The sequence below is a fragment of the Ascaphus truei genome, chromosome 1 (assembly GCF_040206685.1).
Source record: "Ascaphus truei isolate aAscTru1 chromosome 1, aAscTru1.hap1, whole genome shotgun sequence".
NCBI classification, from domain to species: domain Eukaryota; kingdom Metazoa; phylum Chordata; class Amphibia; order Anura; family Ascaphidae; genus Ascaphus; species Ascaphus truei.
Window position 1 is genome coordinate 162,834,054 of NC_134483.1, and position 19,789 is coordinate 162,853,842.

The 19,789-nt window shown below is 40.4% G+C and overlaps 1 protein-coding gene across 8 annotated transcripts in view; it reads right to left on the reverse strand.

Annotated features, from left to right (window-relative positions):
* Nucleotides 1-19,789, reverse strand: part of SMARCA2 (SWI/SNF related BAF chromatin remodeling complex subunit ATPase 2) — a 194,923-nt gene that overhangs the window by 27,799 nt on the left and 147,335 nt on the right. For 6 of the 8 annotated variants that reach the window (XM_075597226.1, XM_075597235.1, XM_075597204.1 and 3 more), the window contains one exon: nt 10,316-10,533. In XM_075597226.1, coding sequence (XP_075453341.1) covers nt 10,316-10,533 — 218 coding nt within the window. Of the gene's footprint in view, nt 1-10,315; nt 10,534-12,609; nt 12,759-13,323; nt 13,420-19,789 lie in introns of those variants that run through there. The other 2 variants (XM_075597264.1, XM_075597273.1) reach the window with 2 other exon arrangements.

A 19,789-nucleotide genomic window follows, 5' to 3' on the forward strand; every position in this document is an offset into this window, starting at 1 on the left:
CTACTAAACAGATCAGTGGATCCTGTTTGTGTTAATATTAGGTGTTACTTGTGTTATTTTTTCTTTAATCTGGCTATTAAACAAAAGGGGAACGAAAATGAAAGGGTTCCAGATTCTAATATCCTTATGTGTGTTAGGACAGCTGGGGATACCAGAGGAGCAAAATTTGTTGCTGAACTTAGCACATAGGGTGGCCCTCAGTATTAATATTACATCTTGCTATGTCTGTGAACACATGCCTTTAAGGGCTGCAGGAGGAGTGAGCTATATACCCATACCTATCAACATTAAACAAAAAACAATCAGGGCACTCGCATGCTGTCCACGGTTAAATGAAAATGGGTAACCAGGTACTTCAGGAACAGAAAGGCTTTATTTGGACATACAAAAAAGGATGATTCAGTAAGGAACAGTCCTCCCACGCGTTTCACACAAGTGTTGTGCTTTCTCACTCCTTGAGAAAGCGCAACACTTGCGTGGGAGGACTGTTCCTTACTGAATCATCCTTTTTTGTATGTCCAAATAAAGCCTTTCTGTTCCTGAAGTACCTGGTTATCCATTTTCATTTAACCGTGGACAGCATGCGAGTGCCCTGATTGTTTTTTGTTTACTTCTATCTGCTGTTGTCATCGGCAGCACCCGGAAGAAGGAGGAAGATCTACCGACCATGAGCGGCTTGAATCGGGACAGCCAGCAGCGGGACTCGGAGTGAACGAGAGGATACACATATGAGGTAAGAAGATTTCCATGTATACACCTCTAGTACCTCTCACTGCCCTTATATGCTGCATCTATTGGCGCGATCCAGCCCCAGCCTCTGCCGAGTATAGCTACAATATATCCCGAAGATATACGCCTCACCGACGGAGCATATATCCTCCCCCTGCTCCACCCCTCCCAGATCCACATCAAGCTACAAGCTCACGATCACGCATCCCAGAGCGCAGGACGGCACCTTTTTCACGATCGACATTAAAGGCTGTATTTATGTATTGGTGGGTGCATTGAATCTTAACATAAAGATTGACCAGGTAGATACATTCTTCTATAGGTTATCTCCAAACAGATTACAGATACCCCTCAATATAGTGCCTTATGTCTATTCAGAAGGTGCATACACATATTCAAATCTACCGAAAGATCAGAGAGATAGCATATGTGAAAATTACACTTATTCTGTTGAGGATTACCGGACATTCACCAATAAAGACGCAAATAAATATTTGGCTGTGAAACATGTGAAGGGTTCACTCTGTTTGTCCAGACTCAAGGTACTCAGACTTGCCTATGACATATGTAAGCACATCTAACTGCAATTTCACCAGCAACAAAGGAAAGGGTTCTTTATAGTAAGGGAAATTAAGGGAAGTTAAAATGTGGAATTCATTACCCATGGAGACTGATGGCAGTAGAGATCTTCAAAAAAAAAAAACCGTTGGCCTTTTTTTTTTTTTTTTAGAAAGGAAACCTATAGAGGGATATACCAAATAAGTAAACATGGGAAGGATGTTGAGCCATGGGGAAATATGATTGCGATTATTTGGAGTCAGGAAATAATTATTTTTCCCCTTATGAGATATAATTGGATGACGTTTCACTGGGGTTTTTTGTTTGCCTTCCTCTGGATCCACAGATGGTAAATACAAATATAGGATAAGTATCGGTCTGTACATTTAGCATAAATTTAACGTGTTGGACAAGTCTATGTAACTATGTTGCAACTTTTTATTGTCAAAATATTTGGCAGCCTTTTTGTTTCCCCTTAGGTAAATGTAAACTCACTGACATTTCAGTCCTAAAATATGAACCTTTCTCAAGAAATGTCTATCTTTGATAAAATAACTTTTGTATCTATGAAAACCAGAAGAGTGCTGCATTTGTCTCCCTTTGCCTATAGCCTGGAAAATCTCCAGGCCCTGCAGCATACAATTTACATTTTTTCTTTTTTTAAAGCAGGAGTACTTCCTTCTAACTCTACTCTACTCTACTCTCACCACTAAGCATTTTGGGAACTGTGGGGTCCTTAGAGCCATCACCCCCCTCCCCCCGCCGATAAAAAAACCTCATCTCCTTTAATAGCAGCAGGACATAGGAATAAATCAATTTTTTAGGGGACCCACCCTTCGCAGAAATCTCAAAACCCACCGACACACCCTCCCTTACCTCCTCCACTCACATCATTTTCCTCTCACCCACTGAACTCTGCCCTATCCACCCTGAACTCTGCAGTATCCTCCTCCCTTGACTCAATTGCACCACTCCACCCTGTGAGACCCACCACCAAACTACCCGTCAACTCAAAAAACAGTTTCTCCCTTCGCACAGCCAAGAGATCATGGAAATATTTTCATTCCACATCCTCAATTGCCACCCTCCAATACCTACTCCACTCTCAAATCGCAAAAACAAATATACTGTAACACCCTCATCACCTAATCCACGCCAACTGTTCTTCACCATAAACAATCTGCTACGACCCTCCTCATCTCTTGCCTAAGCCCCCCTCTGCCCTCTAAGCCTCCTACTGCGAAAAAAACCATCTGTGCTTCCTTCCCCACTGCGGCCCCCCCTCCATCCACAACCCCGACCCACTCAGGCCCCCCTTCCACCCAACCTTTGACGATGATCTCCTCAATCATCAAACGCTCTCATCACACCACATTACCTTCTGACCCCCTTCAATAATACTCCTCCCCAGGTATCTCTCCTCCTTCGACATCTCCCTATTCAGTGGACAATACCCAGACTCCTTCAAAACTGCTGTGGTAATCCCTCTCCTCAAAAACATCTCTCGACACTGCCCTCTACTCCAACTTTTGCCTTCACCCCCTTCCATACTTCTCCAAACACACTCCATCTTCATCCGCACACATTCCATCCTTCCCATTGTCTAGTCTGTCTTCCGTTCCTCACACTCTACTGAAACTGCTCTCCTCATCATCAAAAACTTTGTTCCCCAAGTTCACTACTCCAAACTCTCCTCCATCCTCATTGACTTTTCTTCAACCTTTGACACCGATAACCTCATTCATCTCTACCCTCACCAACCTTGGAATCAATGACATACCCTCTGATTGCCCTTATCCTATCTCTCCCACTGCTCCTACTCCATCACCTTCAATAATTTACCTTCTCAGCCCACCAGACTCCAAGTGGGCATGCCCCAAAGCTCCTTCCTTGGTCCTCTCCTCTTTTCCCACTACACTGCCTCACTCTTTGACCTCATCTCCTCCCATGAATTAAACATCCATTGATTTGCAGATGCATCCAAATCTACTTCTCCTTCCCACTATTCTCACCCGTATTTCTGTCTGCCTTTCTGCAATTTCCACCTGGATATCCTCCCACGTCTTACAAATTAACCCAGCTAAGAAGTCCTTTACTTTCCAGCTTCCCCCTCCCTCCCAATGCTCAGCATCTTTCCCCCCTCTCCCTCTGCTTGCAACCTTGGCGTTCACCTTTGAACTTTCCCGTCTTAGCCCAAAACATCACCTCCATTACTACTACTTGTCGCTACGACCTGTAAAACATAAGAAAAATTAGTAAACTAATTTCCCTCTCCTCACCAAACTTCTCACCCACTCCCTCAACTTCACCCATCTCTAACCCATCTCGACTACTGTAACTCCCTTCTCCTTGGTCTACCCTTCTACGCCTCCATCAAATCCAAAATGTTGCAGACTGTACATAGTTACATAGTAGATGAGGTTGAAAAAGACTTCCGTCCAAGTTCAACCTATAGTTGAACTTGGTGGACGGAAGTCTTTTTCAACCTCATCTGTACACTTCCCAATATCCCCCGCTCTACTCACACCACCCCTTTCCTCTCCCAACTCCACTGGCTATCAATTGAACAAAGTTCCCTCTTCAAATAAATTCACTGTGGTCTACAAATTGCTCCATGGTGTTGTCCCCACGCCCCCTTCCTTGAAGCACTCATCTCTCACAACACCCCATCCCGTCATATTTGCTCCCTGACTGCAGCAACCCTCACGTTCCCCAGCCCTCTATGCCTCTTCCCGATGACCCCCCCCTCCACTGGAACAAGCTACCTCCCCACATCTAATCTGCCCCCTTCTTAACAGTCTTCAGAAGCCAACTCAAAACTAATCTTTTCTCCATCGCATTCCATGATTCCCTGTTAACCTCCTATCCAATCCCTTCTCTCACCCCACCTCCCCCAAAGCCCTTGACCTCCCCAACCTGCACACCTTCCTAGTCTTTCCAAAACCCTCCAAATTCACCCACCTCGCCAATCGCCTCTACTGTGCCCGCTATCAGAGCCATCACCATGCCCCTGACAAGACTAAATCCAGAGACCGGACTCCAACCTCTGCCCACTAACCAAGCAAGCTCTCAATGCACCTAACCCATAGCCTGATCATAATGTTCCCACCCGTGCCCACCACAAAGACATCTTAACAATTACTCTAGGACCATCACATGAACTGTTCAATATGTAGCCGCACCATTGTTTTACTACCTAATGTACAGTGCCCTGGATAAGAGCGCAATATCAATGCGATTATAAATAAATGTTTTACCGCTCCTGAGCTGGTGGTCCGCTGGATATCAGGGGACCAGGGATGAGTCACGGTAGATCCACAACTCTACTGCATCATAATATCAACTTGCATATCAATGCCTTTTAGAGGAGATTGATGCATTTATTAAGATTCTGGCTTGCATGACTACCTGTTCTCTAGTTGTTCTACCTTCTGTCATCCCTTACAACGGTTACCAATAGACATATTTCCCTCAGTTTATGAATGTTCTTTTCAAAGCTTTATTCCCTTCCAAAGTCCTGCTGGGGCTCCTTCAATAAAGCGAACGTGTCACACAGGCCCACACTGAACAAATGAGATGACAGCATTTATGTTTAATAGGTTAAAACTAGGCATGTTAACCACTGAAGTTAACACAGATACCCAGCAAGCTCAAACTCCCACACCCACCACAAAGTGAATATATATTTATGTCAACCAGAGAGCTACTGAGCGTGGCAATTGTATATAACAAGAGACAGGGGGTGCCCAATGCTGCATCCAATTGACAAAACATATAAAGTAAAATACTTCAATAATAATAATTGGTTATTTAGTTTACCCTTTGGCCAAAGGCGTCATAAGCCTGCATACCAACGTCAAGGTATAACCAAAATAATGCAGGTCCTACACTACACTGTGAAACCTTTCCTTTTACCTCTGTGAGAGGGGAAAAAACCATAATGGGTCTTGTTCCTGCAGCAAGTGAAATGACCTTCCAAGTTAAAAGGGTGAAGGAGGAGGAGTGAGCTCTGGGGGGAGGTGCCACAGCCTCCAAAGAGACATAGGTTAACACAGATACCCAGCAAGCTCAAACTCCCACACCCACCACAAAGTGAATATATATTTATGTCAACCAGAGAGCTACTGAGCGTGGTGGGTGTGGGAGTTTGAGCTTGCTGTGTATCTGTGTTAACCTATGTCTCTTTGGAAGGGAAGTTTCGTGTTTTAGAAGTGTTTTCACTGTGGTGGAAATCTGCAGTCCCAAGAGGAGAAATCTGCAGTTTCCAAGTGCCTAAACCGTTTTGCGGGATCACGGTTGCTGAGGAGGACTGGAGAGAGCGTGCCTAAGGTGGGACCACAGCGGAGGTGACGTCACGTCCGCCTAGAGACCCCGTCATTCGAGCGACCTGCCTTCCATTCCGGTCACGTGTGGACGTTGATCAGAGTGCTCCGGTCGCCATCTTTGTGAGCCCAGCTGTATGCATCCAGCTCGCTGCCTTTACCCTGCCAGCATCTTGTGAGTAGGGTTGTAATTTTACCCCTCCGGATGCGGTTATGCACCCTCCACACCCCAAATAAATTGCTTTTCTTTTATTATATAGGCCGTGCTAGTGTTTAGTGTTTGTTTGTCTTGTGTGTCCTGTGTTGATAGTGTTCACTCACCCCCCCAGTGTTAATTTACTGCACCATTATCTGTTTGTCTTTTCTTTCTTCCACATATATTTCGTTCGAGGCGAGAATCATCACATCCCATCGTCCCAAGGACTTCCTTTGGACTTTTACACCACAATTGGTTTGAATTTAACTCATTTGGCGCCGGTTACCCTTCTTTTGTTATATATAAAAAAATGTTTTTACAATGCTCCCAATTTAGGTAGAAGCCAGTTATATAAGATTGGTTCTCATACAACATTTATTTTTATGACAAAAGAACATTTTATTAGGGCTCACCCTGCGAAAATGTGAAACAATTCTCCTGTACAAAAAAATAAAACTGTGCAGTTAAAGTATTCCAATTCAACCCTGCCAATCACAGAAGTACTTTATCAGTGGGTTGCACTCAGCGTGACCACTTTACTTTAAGAGTGCAGTCCCACTTAGTTCTCACATATAACATTTGTAAAATAGTTTTAAAGATTCAGTAGCTGCAAGTATAACAATGCATACAATGTCTACCTGCTTTAGTTGGTAAAGACTTAAGGGGAGGTTGCCACATCTCAATCTGGCATTAACTGTCATTCAAGTCAATATGCATACAAGACATACAAGCAGATCTACAGAAGAATGGCCGCAGAAGAAGAAATTCCGCATTTTAGAATGGCCTAGTCAAAGTCCAGACCTAAACCCCATCGAAATGTTGTGGTGGGACCTGAGGTGTGCTCTCCATGCAAAGAAGCTTCAAATGTCACCGAGTTGAAGCCGTTCTGTAAGGAGGAATGGGCCAAAATTCCTCAAAACCAATGTAAGAGACTGACCAGCTGTTACAGGAAAGACTTAGTTGAATTTATTGCTGCTCAAGGGGGTGTCACCAGGTGCTGATCTAAAGGTTCACATACTTTTTCACACATGGATATTGAATGTTGAATCATTTGTGGATAAATAAATGTTGAAACTGTATCATGTTTTTGTGTCATTTGTTTGATCAGGTTATCTTTATCTATTATTAGGACTTCGATTAAGATCTAATAACATTTTAGGTTTAAAATGTGTGAAAATCCTAAAGGGTTCACAAACTTTTTCTCGCCACTGGACTATTACTATACTAAAATACTATTTTTGTTCTTAGCCCACACTTGGTATAATTGAGTGCATCAAAAACTGAATTTTCCCCCATTTTTCAAGAATAGAAACATTTACTTTTAGTGAATAATCTGTACACTCATCTACTTTGATGACAGCAACTATGATATTACTTTTTAATTTCTATCTTCTGTGAATTTTATCTAGAATTTTGCATTCAAGGCATTAAACTGGGAAAGTCAGTAAGAATTAGAAATATCCATTGCCATCTATTCTTTAGGCATCAGTGAGAACGTTTTCTTTAGTTAGCCATGGTCTGTGTATAACATGTAACATAGCCTGTGCATGGTATACTAGGTGTATTTTAGTCAATGTTCCCTTCATTAAATATTTTCTTTTTAATGCCAATAAAGAAAATCAAAGTTTTTATTGCCAATAAAAGAAAGGGAAGTTTGTTTTCTCTTCAAGCATTCTTCCAAACAATCAATGTATTCAAGGCTATGCTTTGTTTTTTTTTGTTGTTTATATGCATAAGATCATGTATTGAAAAGTTAAAAACAGTTCATGCACATATTGCGTACATATTGGTAATTCCTGACTAAATCCATTATGAGATCTGACATGGGTCACTAATCACTATAGAATTAAACAGTATAGCAGTCGGTGTCATTCTGCTACCATCGAATACTATGACAAGTCTGTGATATGTTTACTTATATAGACACGGCATGTACTTTATGCGCCATTTTGGACAATGGCACAAATTACATTTGTGATCTATTACCAAATTGGAAAACTAGGAGGGGCTCAATAGTCACGCTCCTGGGTCTTAGTATAACCGAGACCTAAAATGCTTTCATCCAATGTATAACTATTTATAATGAAATCAATGATAGGTAGTAAACAAGAGTCTCTCTCTGCCTCTAACTGTCAATCGTCCAGAACTTCACGTTGAGTTTTCTGTTGTCATACCTTTCACTGCAAGTGGCATGGAATTTTCTCCCCAAAGCCCAACAAATCCATACAAGGAATGATTCATGAAGATGTAACTGTGTCATAACATAATAGTAAAATATAATTTAATTTTTCCAAGCTCCACCTACCAAAGTACTTTGGAGCTGTAATAACGTAAACGCAATCACTCTGGAAATATGTACTTTATAATTTTTTTACATTTTAAGGTTAGTTCAATAACTTTTTCAAAATTTTAGACCATACTTGAACAGTATGCCACAACAAGGCAACATGCAAAATAAAAGTATATGAAAAGGCACAGATGGATAAAGGAAGCGGGTATGAAGTTATATCACTGATTCACCCGTTCCAAATCTAACATTTTACAACAATCTGAATTAATAAACAAAGTAAATGTAATTGTAAAGTTACAGCAGTGTCAAAATAGTGCTAGGTGGTCCTTATGCATTAAACAGTTGGCTAATAATGATAATGAAAGAATGATGCAGGTAGTGTTAGGTTCTGCAAATTTGGTTATGCCTTGCAGGCTTACAACGCTTTGGCCAAAGGGTTGAACGAAATAACCCTTATTCATGAGAATATCAGCATTGAAGTATTGTACTAATATATTTTTTGTCATATTGGATGTAGCATTGGGCATTTCTGTCTTTTCTTGTATACATTTGGCCACCCTCAGTAACACACACACACACACACACACACACACACACACACACACACACACACACACACACACACACACACACACACACACACACACACACACACACACACACACACACACACACACACACACACACACACACACACACACACACACACACACGTTTTGGGGTTTCTTGAGCTTGCTGGGATTGTGTGTTTATTAATGTCCCATTACAGTTCGATTGGGCTGAGAGAGAACGACATTCAGATCAATGAGAGCTGGAAAGAAATAGACCAACAGCCCTCCTTGCAAGCAAAGTATAATGCACTTAAAAAAAAAAAAATAGGTCTAGCTGATGTTAAGAGTAGCAGAGGTACTATAAAGAGATCCCGCTATGGTTTGCCAAGTTCCAGGTATGGGTAGGCACCGGTATGTTCATTAAAGCATTTGTCATGACACATGGCAGGCATAACCTACCTACAGAACAACTGTGTCCCATGGATCCGAATGAATTGGCACAAGGAGAAATATAGAACACACCATAGTAAAATTCCCGTGCTGGCAACATTTTACTTGTAGCCCTTTTGACTAAATCCTTTTTTTTTTCATTCAAAATGGTTATTAAACGTTTACCCCTTTGGATAGAGCGGTAAAAAAAAAACCTTTTATATGCAACTATAAAAAAGAAGCTATGCAGCATAGCTGATGATCATGTGTTGAAGGTACCCTTATGGGCTGTATTACTTTAAAACTCTAAGTGTACATAGCACAAATAGTGATGCAGGAAAATGCGTCAAAAGTACGTTGTTTCCAAAATCCTCAATCAAAAGGAATCTGGGAACCAATTATTACCATCCATGCAATTATACAGTAAAAAAGAGTGACTCAAAGTAAGACAAATATGAAAATAAAGTTAAATTAGTTGGAACCTTTATTAGAATTAAAGAATTTAAATGAATGAAAAAAAATTTTATCCTTCATACTATAGATGTATTTAAAAAAAATGGTCTCTGATTGAACTGTTGCACGCTTTGTAAAGTAATTTACATTTTCGGACACATTTGGCTATAAACAGATGTGTGTTAAGTGCATAGTTTTCTTAATAAAACAGGGACCAGAGACTAGGCAAATTAATATTTTTGATAATTTCTTTGGTGGTAGTAGCGGCTCAAAGATAAATATTATGACAGTGAGGGTATATATTATTCATTTGAGAGACCTTTGTGGAAAATGAAAAGTGGGTCAGCTAGTTAGCAGTGTATTAACCCTTGTCACATATACAAGTCCCATGCTCACAGGTGTACCGTTTGTGACAAATTGTATATAGAGAAGGATTGAGGGGAGATATTCATTTGGGGGACCTTGGGAGCTGAAGATTGGATCAGCTAGATAGCTGTGCGTATTAGTCCATGTCCCATATACAAGCCATGTACTCACAAGTGTGCCGTACGTGACATGGTGGTTTAGAGAACGTCCGATGAATACCCACAGAATACATTTAGCCAGCTACAGAATATACTCTCAGAACAGTAAATAAAATTCCTTGCGGCAGGTACAGCCTTACCTTTTGTATCAGTATGTTTCAAGATCGTAAAATCTTGAAGGACATGCTGGCAAGATTAAAGTTTGTAATGGGATTTTGCAGGATGAAAAAGAGACAACAATCTAATTAATGCAAAAGACTTACCTGTCCTTGTAGTTTATTACTGTATCGACTATAGCATTCATCTGTTTGGTTAGTTTGGGTGGGTTTGGGGACAATTTTTCAGCTGGAGGTCTTCCCCTTTTCTTCTTGGCCTTTTCTCCATCCTCTTTACCAGAATCTTTGTCTACAGGTCTTCGTCGTTTGCGCTTTTTCAGCCGTACTTCCTCTTCCATTTCCTCCAAATTTCCGTCCTCGATAGCCTGAAGAAACACAAGAAGAAGTGACCTCGTTAAGTACATGTACTATACATGATATATCTGCAAATGCTTTGTGGTGTATACCCATAATGCCACTTATTTTGTATGCCAGTATATAGATCAGTGTGTATATATATATATATATATATATATATATATATATATATATATATATAAGTACTTCAGTATTAGGTGACACCTTTTTTTATTTAAATATATATGAATATATATATATATATATATATACATATACATGCACACTTACACTTAAATATACATGTTATGTAATAAACACAGACACAAATCAACGATGAAAGCAAGTTTGACTACAGTTTGAAATGCATCTATGATTTAATCTTACTCAAAGTGATTTAAATACACACTAAACAAATGACACAGGAATCTTTTTGTTTTACCTACCACACTAAAAATGAAAGGCGTAAAGAGACAAATTTAGTATAATGCAACTTCTGGAGAGGGTGAACAAATCAGGACAACTCTTGCTTAGCATTAAAAATGTTTTATTATATTCAGAATTCAATAGCCCAAATTATTACTTCAGCTCAAGTAACAGAACTGTAAAAATATAAACAGGAGCTTGACAAAGGGTCTGAAACGTCGCCCATTTTTACTCATTTTTTGTTTGTGATGGAATACTTTTTTCTTTTTGTCTATACAGAGTGCTGTGGAGTCGTCTTGAGACTATATATCTATATCCACACACGCGCGCACACACACATTTTGTGTGTAGATGTATTTACATATGCCACAATTCTGCAGCAGTCACACGCTCAAAAGTGGGCAAATAACCATTTATGAAACGGTGAATTTCATAATTCACCCCTTTAGGTTTGCATTACAATACATTGCAAATCAGGGCACCACTTCCCTATTTTTACTTCGATCAGGATGAGTGGTACACGGTGTTGAGCACAATGACCTTTTACACACGAGGACATGGCAGGATAACAGTTTGTAATGCCATCTGACATGCAATGGATGACAAAGCAGGTGGTTCGCGTGCCGCACCTACCAATATCCTAACTTTTGATAAAGTGTCTGATGCGCCCAATATTACTTTATAGTTTATGCCATGGATGTTCTCATCGTTTCCCTACTAGTGGTATAGAGAGCGTGACCATACTATGGTATTCCAAAGGGAGAGTGATGAACCTGTAGAGCAACTTGTTTAATCAGAGAATGCAGATGTTATACATAACATTATTGGAATGCACTTGGCACAGTTACAGTTACTTGTGTCAATAAAACACACAACACCACAATAAAAACAGAAAAATAAAAAATACGCAAACATTCTACATCAAAACAATATACTCGACAGGACTTTCTGAGAACTTGAATGTATGATCCCTGCTACTGAATGCCAAACAATAGACTTTAAACTACCCACTGTTCCGATATTGCTTACATTTCATAAGTTAATGAGCTGCAAATCTATTCAAAATAAATCTTCTATAGGAATAATAAAATTAAAAAAAATAGGTTCACTATGCCATTTAAAAAAAAAAAAAAGAATCTTTCTAGCATTGTGGCTAGGATAGAAATGCCACCTTAAATACCTAAAGCATTGAACAGTGCTAGAGATCCAGACAGGCCCATATCCCACACAAGCAGTTCAAATATTTGTCCAATAAATCAGCAATTGGAAAAGGGCTAAAGCTAGGTGTCGAAACTCACAATAGCTGAACACACAAAGGACATCTTTCCCTTTAAGGAGGCGGAGAAAAGGGAAATAATATCCCTCACAGACACAAAGAAAATTTACTACAAAAAGAGGGAAACTAAGGAATGGTACTTCACAGCTACAACAGAAAAACATGCACATTCTAGTCATCCCCCCATGTTTTACACCAAGGTACAGTAATGTATTCAATTATTTGTTAACTGCAACTTGGACAAATATTATTAAAAAAAAAAAAAAAACATGCATACAATTCTAATAATGTATACTGTATTATGCAAATATCTACTTATCGTGCATCTAAATATTGTTATCTGCATGCAAATGTTTAGCAGTCTGACAGCAGCTGAAAAGAGGTCTAATCAAAAGGCAATTACCTTCACTTTTCCACAGCACCAAACATGGCCAATATTTACAATCATGCGAGCTGATCATCCAACAGAGCTCGCATCACATATATAATTCCCTATGTATGGTCAACAAAATCTATTGTAAATGTTTCGCCAACAAAAAAGCAGAGCAGAAAAAAAGAGAGAAAAGAAAATCCTTCAACCTGGCATCTTAAAATGTCACAGGGATTTAAGCACCGTTTCCAATGGATCCTTCCAACGTTTAAACCCACAGAACAAACATGAGCAGAAAATCCTGAGGGACAGCTCCAGACTAGGCCTTAATAATCAAAAGTCAATTTTCTATCAGGCTTCTAGCGTTCAGGCACAATCACCATAAAGGACGCTGCACATCTGATGAATTAAAATTTAAAAAAAAAAAAAAAATAAGCGAGACAGTATCATTAATATTCATATGGCTGAAACAGCATCTCCCACAACACCGCAGCTAGCAAAAAAAAATATGATAAAAAAGAGAGAGAAAAAAAAAAAAGAACACGTTCTGTAAATCTGAAAGCTTTAAATTCTAATATTACATGCAGCATACAAGGCTGTCAACAGTTAAAGGTATAGCTTTCCTTAAGCACTCAGATGAACGGAGAAATACGAAGAACACTAGCTTTTCATGTGTAACACACCTACACATGCCTGTGATATAAGTTCTATCGAATCTTCAAGACGACAATAAAAAAGGATATTTACCTTACCACTATCAGCAGGCCGGCTATCGGAAATCACAGTTAGTGGGGACAAAATTAACAAGCCAGCAAAGCAGCGAGCTGCTAGTCTCTTCATCAGCTGATCAGGAAAAAAAAAAGGGAGCTGGGGAAAGGCTATGTTTTCATATACAAGTAATTTTATTTTACTGAAAATGTAATAGAGAGGATTGTGGTACTCAAATCTGCTGTTTCATTCTACCTACCACAAGGCCTAAAGCCTTCTTCGTACAGCCTGCTTTAATATTGACAACTACTTATCATATTTACCCTTATTATTCCAGGCACAAGAATAAGATCATCATCGTGGGCATTCCTTCCTTCCGACTAATAGTTTAATTACGAAATAAAGAAGACACGAGGAATTGAAGCTAGCATCATTGGCAAATCATAAAAAAAGGTAAATTATCTGTCTATTTAAATATTTATACATGGGACATAATGGCATTGGATGATCTTTTTATTAATTTTCTGCCGTGGCTACGAATAATGTCAAATTACGCATTTCCGCAAAGTTTGCACTGCACTTATATGCTTTGAAATATAGGTCGCAGCTAAAAAAACAAAATCTCACAGGACTTAAGTTACGTTTATTTTAAAGGAAATATGACTTAACGGTCTTTATAATATTGTATATTATTCTGTATATTGATTTAAATCTCCAATAGCATTCTTTTTAACAAACAATTTGTTGGTAAAAGCGTAAGCATAAATTAAGCTCTTGTAGCCACATTGTTTCCTGTATGTTGTAGAAAAAAAAAAAAAACCTGAAAAAAATTCAAGACAAAAAACAAAAAAACAAACAAAAAACAACCATTCTAAGGAATGAATGCAAATGTACTTTTTTTTTTTTTTTAACAACTACTTGTGCATGTAAATTTTCTGTCGGACATATCTATGAAACAACAACAACATGTGCATAGAAAACAGAGTGCTAATCCTATTTCTATTCAGAAAATTAAAGCTTGATGCATAATGGATCAATTAGGGCTGTTAAAACGACAACAGTTAATGCAATCGTGATTCATTAGCAGAAGGATATGCCAGAGAGGCTGATTTTTGGGGTATGATATTGTCCGTTTACATTAAAATGCATGCTTTCTTTGTACGCTAAAGACACAGGGTACAATGGAAAACGGCTGCAGACTCCCTGCACGATATGAAGCTTTTAAAGATCATTTGTGTATACAAATACAGACGACTGAACTCTAAAGAAAAACTTACTATACAAGGCTAGACTTTCAGTGATTAAGGGTGCCATGAAACAAAACCGAAAGAACAGAGAATGCCGATCCAAAATCTTCAGCTCGGTAATTATAAATCACAAAGACAAATCCCACATTTCTGATTGGTGACGTGCTGCAGCGTGAGGACCTTGTTCAGCACGGTGACGCCTCTCCTGCTGATCGGCTTCTCAATTTAGTGAGGTGAATGGAAAGGGAAGGCACAAGAACTGAACGGGAAAAAGCTTAACCCTTAGTCACCCGAGAAGTGAAGCATAGATTGCACCTAGCCAGCTCATCTATCCCCCGCTCACGCGAGCATTCTCACAGCCACAATAGTCTGGCGCATGCCTCCCAGGCAGCTTTAAGGTATCTTTATGAAAACAATATGAAGATATTATTTCAAATAGCAGTTATTTAATTGTTATGGCATTGCACGTTTATCAACCAAGTACTGATTTTAAGCATCTGTTGTTTTTTCCCTCCTCAAAAAAAAACCCTATTCAGGACAACTGTATATGGCGACACCAGGTACAGCATTGCATTTCTATCTCACAGAACCCACTATTTCATGGAATTAAAACGCTGTAACCCCTCCATTGCCATAGAGGTGTGCAACACATTACAAAGCATTGCCCCTCTGACAGTGAGGGATTCAAATGATACATTAGCGGGCATATTAACAATTACAGGTAGTCCTCGCTATCCAACGTTTCACTTTACAACGAATGGCATATCCAACGCTTTACAATGCAACCCAATGGGACGTTTTCGACGCCGGAATGCGTTTTCCAACGCTCACCGCCACTGATTAACATGGGACTCACTTTCCAACGTTTTTTACTATCCAACGCTACTTCCAGAACGGATTCCGTTGGATAACCGAGGACTGCCTGTAATAAGCAGTCCTCCACCATGACACTTTCTGGCGCTGGACGGCACCCTTGGCTTCAATGGGCTGTAAGGTGTCTATTGGCACGGAAGGTGTCTAATGGCGGAAGACTGCTTAGTAAATATGGGCCATGGTCTTTCCAGGTCTGTCTGGCTGATTTTATGCAACGCTTACCACAAACTCACACCAATATCACAGAACTGACACACATTTGTGGTAGCTGTATGGGTTTCCAAAATCTTTGAGTACATCATCATTTTAGAAGACAAGTAATTAGGATTACAAGCTATATTTACTGAAAGGCACGAAAGAGCAAACACAATTAGACCTACACTTAATTCAATATGAACATGTAACCAAGGATATACCATATTAGGGAAGCACCGTGTTCACTTTAAAGGTAGGAATACATTGATGATTTTAATTATGTTGTACACTTGGAAATGCTTTATATGGCAAACATATAAATGTAGCACAGGGTGAACCGCGTCACAGTTTAACTATAGATCGACACTCAGAAACATGACCATTTCAGAAGATGTAAAGGATCTAAAACGTCCCAATATATACATAGAATGACTTCTATTATTCCATCGTCTTCAAAAATGTACGAATCTTTTACTCGTTTCAATCCTGGCTGTTCTTCGAGCCAGAGGGAGGAAACTCCAGCCCCCCTCCTCCCTCCCTTCCACACTGTGTTTTCTGAATCAATACATCTTCCTCATACTGTTTTCATATATGTCTTGTACTTCCTTGTTTTACCAATGTGTGCTTCATTTTGTACTGCACTAACTACATATCCAGTGCTATGTAAGAATGAACGGTTACTAAATACCAATGGTAGAGGTCCTTAAACAATAGTGACAAGCAGAGAATGCACAGACTTAAGACTGTTGAAGTCTATGCAATTACATGATCAGAACCATACATAAACCTGCTGTGATAGAAATCAGTATTAAGCGGCCCATATTCAAACGTGTCCAAGACATCTGGTAAATCTAGTCGTTATATACCTACGAAGCTTATAGATTATATATATATATATATATATATATATATACAGTGGTTGACAAATCACCAAAAAATCTACTCGCCACACAAAAAAATCTACTCGCCACCTAGTACCAAACGTGTGCTGCTTGGGCCAATATTTACTCGCCCGGGGGTTAAATCCACTCGCCCGGGGCGAGCAAATGTATAGGTTTGTCGAACACTGTATATATATATATATATATATATATATATATATATATATATATATATATTACTGAACCATACAATACCGTTTGAAGCACGAGATCAGGAGACAGGGTGAGAAAGGTCCCACTGTGCGACCGAAACGTCGGTTTATGTGTCTTTTTCAATACAAAAACTTGTGATCAAATTTACCAGAGTGCTGTCTCCTGATCTCGTACTTCAAACGGTATCGTATGGTTTATTATTGCTTTATGGGACAAGCACCCAATTTTTTCTACTTGCAAGTCGAGTGCCGGCTGCTTCTGTGGATTCTATATATATTACTGTACATAAATTAAAAATAAAATTAACACAATATACGTAGGAAATGGGTCTCTTGAACATTTGGCCACATGGGTCTCTTGAACATTGGTGTATAAAATCACAACACCACCTCCTGATGACCACTGCATCTTCCTATTGGCTGCTGGAACAAGGCTAACCCTGGCACCATAATGTTCTCAGTGACAACTATTCAAGTATCAATATTAAACTAATAACAAAACACCTGGTGACATGACCCCTTGACGCAACTACTGGATATATTAAGGGCTACAACGTTCACAATGTCTACGTGCGTGTGTGTGTATCTGCGTGTCTGCGTGCGTGCGTGTGTATCTGCGAGTATATGCGTGCGTGCGTGCGTGTATCTGCGAGTGGCTGCGTGCGTGTGTGTATCTGCGAGTGTGTGTATATCTGCGATTGTGTGTGTATCTGCGAGTGTGTGTGTATCTGCGAGTGTGTGTGTATCTGCGAGTGTGTGTGTATCTGCGAGTGTGTGTGTATCTGCGAGTGTCTGCGACCTGTGTGTGCATATCTGCGAGTGCCTGCGGGCATGTGTGTATCTGTGGCTCTCTGTCTGTGGCATGCGGCTCTCTGTCTGTGGCGTGTGGTGCGTGTGTGTCTGTGTGCTGCGTCGGCGCGCCGAGCTTACATCACCGGCTCCTGCCCATGCGCGCCAAGCCTCTGCATGTGCGCCGAGCTGCCAGCAGTGACGTCACTTCTGGGACTGCACTTCTGTCACCATGAAGGTGAGTTACTCCAAGGGAAATTTTCATTTGGTAGGTGCCAGCATAGAAGTTCCACTTCAAAAACTTACTTAAAACAAGACAGCTTGGAATGTTATCTGTGGATGAAGCCTACCCCTCCACCCTGTGCAGTATGCGATTTATGACATAAGGTGTTAAATGGTCCCTGAATATTTGTGATGTAAGAGTATGCATATATGCGTGTGTGTAAATATTAAATTAATAAAGCGCCCACGGAGTAAACAGCGCTCTACAAAAGGTGTGTGTGGAGAGGGGAGTGTATAACAATGGTGTGGGTTGGTGTAAAAATTTAAGAGGATGTTGCATTCCTATTCATGTGTGTGGCTACTATGTAGTCCCTATTGGTATATAGGGACAGAATTACATTGTACATGTGTACAGTATGTGTAAGAGACAGGTGTGTGTGCATTTATATAGCGTAGTATTAATAGGCATGGGCTTCAGCACTCATGGGAGGAGAGTTCTCTGGTGTCAGGGTAGTGGCTCATGAAGCTGCGGTCTCTGTTTAGTCCACCGGTGAGTGTCCCGAAAAGTTTAATAAATTTGTATTGATGCAACGTCGCTCTTTCGGTGTTGTGAGATTACCTTTAAGTATGGCCACCTTCAGATCGTTCATCTTATGGCCAGAGTCAGAGAAATGTTCGCCGACAGGACTGTCTCTTGTTCCGCATGTGATGCAGATTCATTCTCTTGTTTAGCCTCTGTCCCATCTCACCTATGTAGTAGCACCCCCCTGGGCATTTCATGCACATAAGATACACAACACTGCTGGAGGAGCAGGTGAACCTTCCTTTGACTTTGTACTCCAGATTCCTGTGTGGTATTTGTATTATGCCCGCTGTGTGGAGCATTGCACAGGTTTTGCATCATGCGTCCTGGCATGGTCTTGTCTCGCATTCAGTTGTATTGTGGAATACTTTACTTCTCGCCATCATTTCCTTGAGATTATGAGGTTGTCGGTATGATAATAAGGGTGTTTCAGGGAAGACCTGTTGCAGTCTTGTATCTTCCTGGAGAATGGGCTGTAGTTCCCTGGCGACCTTGCGTAGGGCTTCTAGGTGGGTTAAACAGATGCAGCGGCCGTTATTCGAACAAATCACGGCGCCGTTTTCGTGTGCGCTGCTGTACTCCACCCGGCTATTAACGTGGCCAATCGCCCCAGGCACACGTGTTTATCGCGGTTGCTTTGTTTGAATTTCATGGATTGTGTGCAATGAAATGAATGAATTGTAAAGTGTACATTACTGTGCTACTGTGCCAATTTCAGGTGTTTAACAGACAGAACACTAAAATGCCATTTTCTGCACTCGCTTCTTAAGGCGGTACGGTAGGAAGAAATCGCACGCCATCACATGGGTATTTCGAGGTATACACCGCGTGGTGTTCGAATAACGGCCGCTGCATCTGTATGTGACCACCAAAGGTACCCTGTCGCTTGTCTTTTCTTTCTGTATGTATGTATGTAAGGAGATCACTTCTTGGTATTCTGGTGGCTTTGTGGATTTGTTGGTCTACAATTCTGTGGTTGTATCCACGATTTATAAAATCCGATCTCAAGGCTTTAATCCGCTGGCCTTTTGTCTGCTGTGTCGGAGCATATTCAGTTGAATCGTATGGCTTGATTAAGCATGCAACCATGTACAGTGTGTTTGTGGGGTGGAAGCTGTTGTCCCTCAGATAGCTGTCTCTATCTGTAGGTTTGTAGTATATAGCAGCCTTGAGATCGGATTTCATAAACAGTGGACACAACCACAGAATTGTAGACCAGCAAATCCACAAAGCCACCAGAATACCAAGAAGTGATCTCCTTGAATACAGAAAGAGACAAGAAACAGGGTACCTTTTGTGGTCACATATAACCCACACCTAGAAGCCCTATTCAAGATCACCAGGGAACTACAAACCATTCTCCAGGAAAATGCAAGACTGCAACATGTCTTCCCTGAAATACCCTCATCATACAGACAACCTCATAATCTCAAAGAAATTAAGATAAGGAGTAAAGTATTTAACAATACAACTGAATGCGGGAAAAGACCATGCCAGGATGCA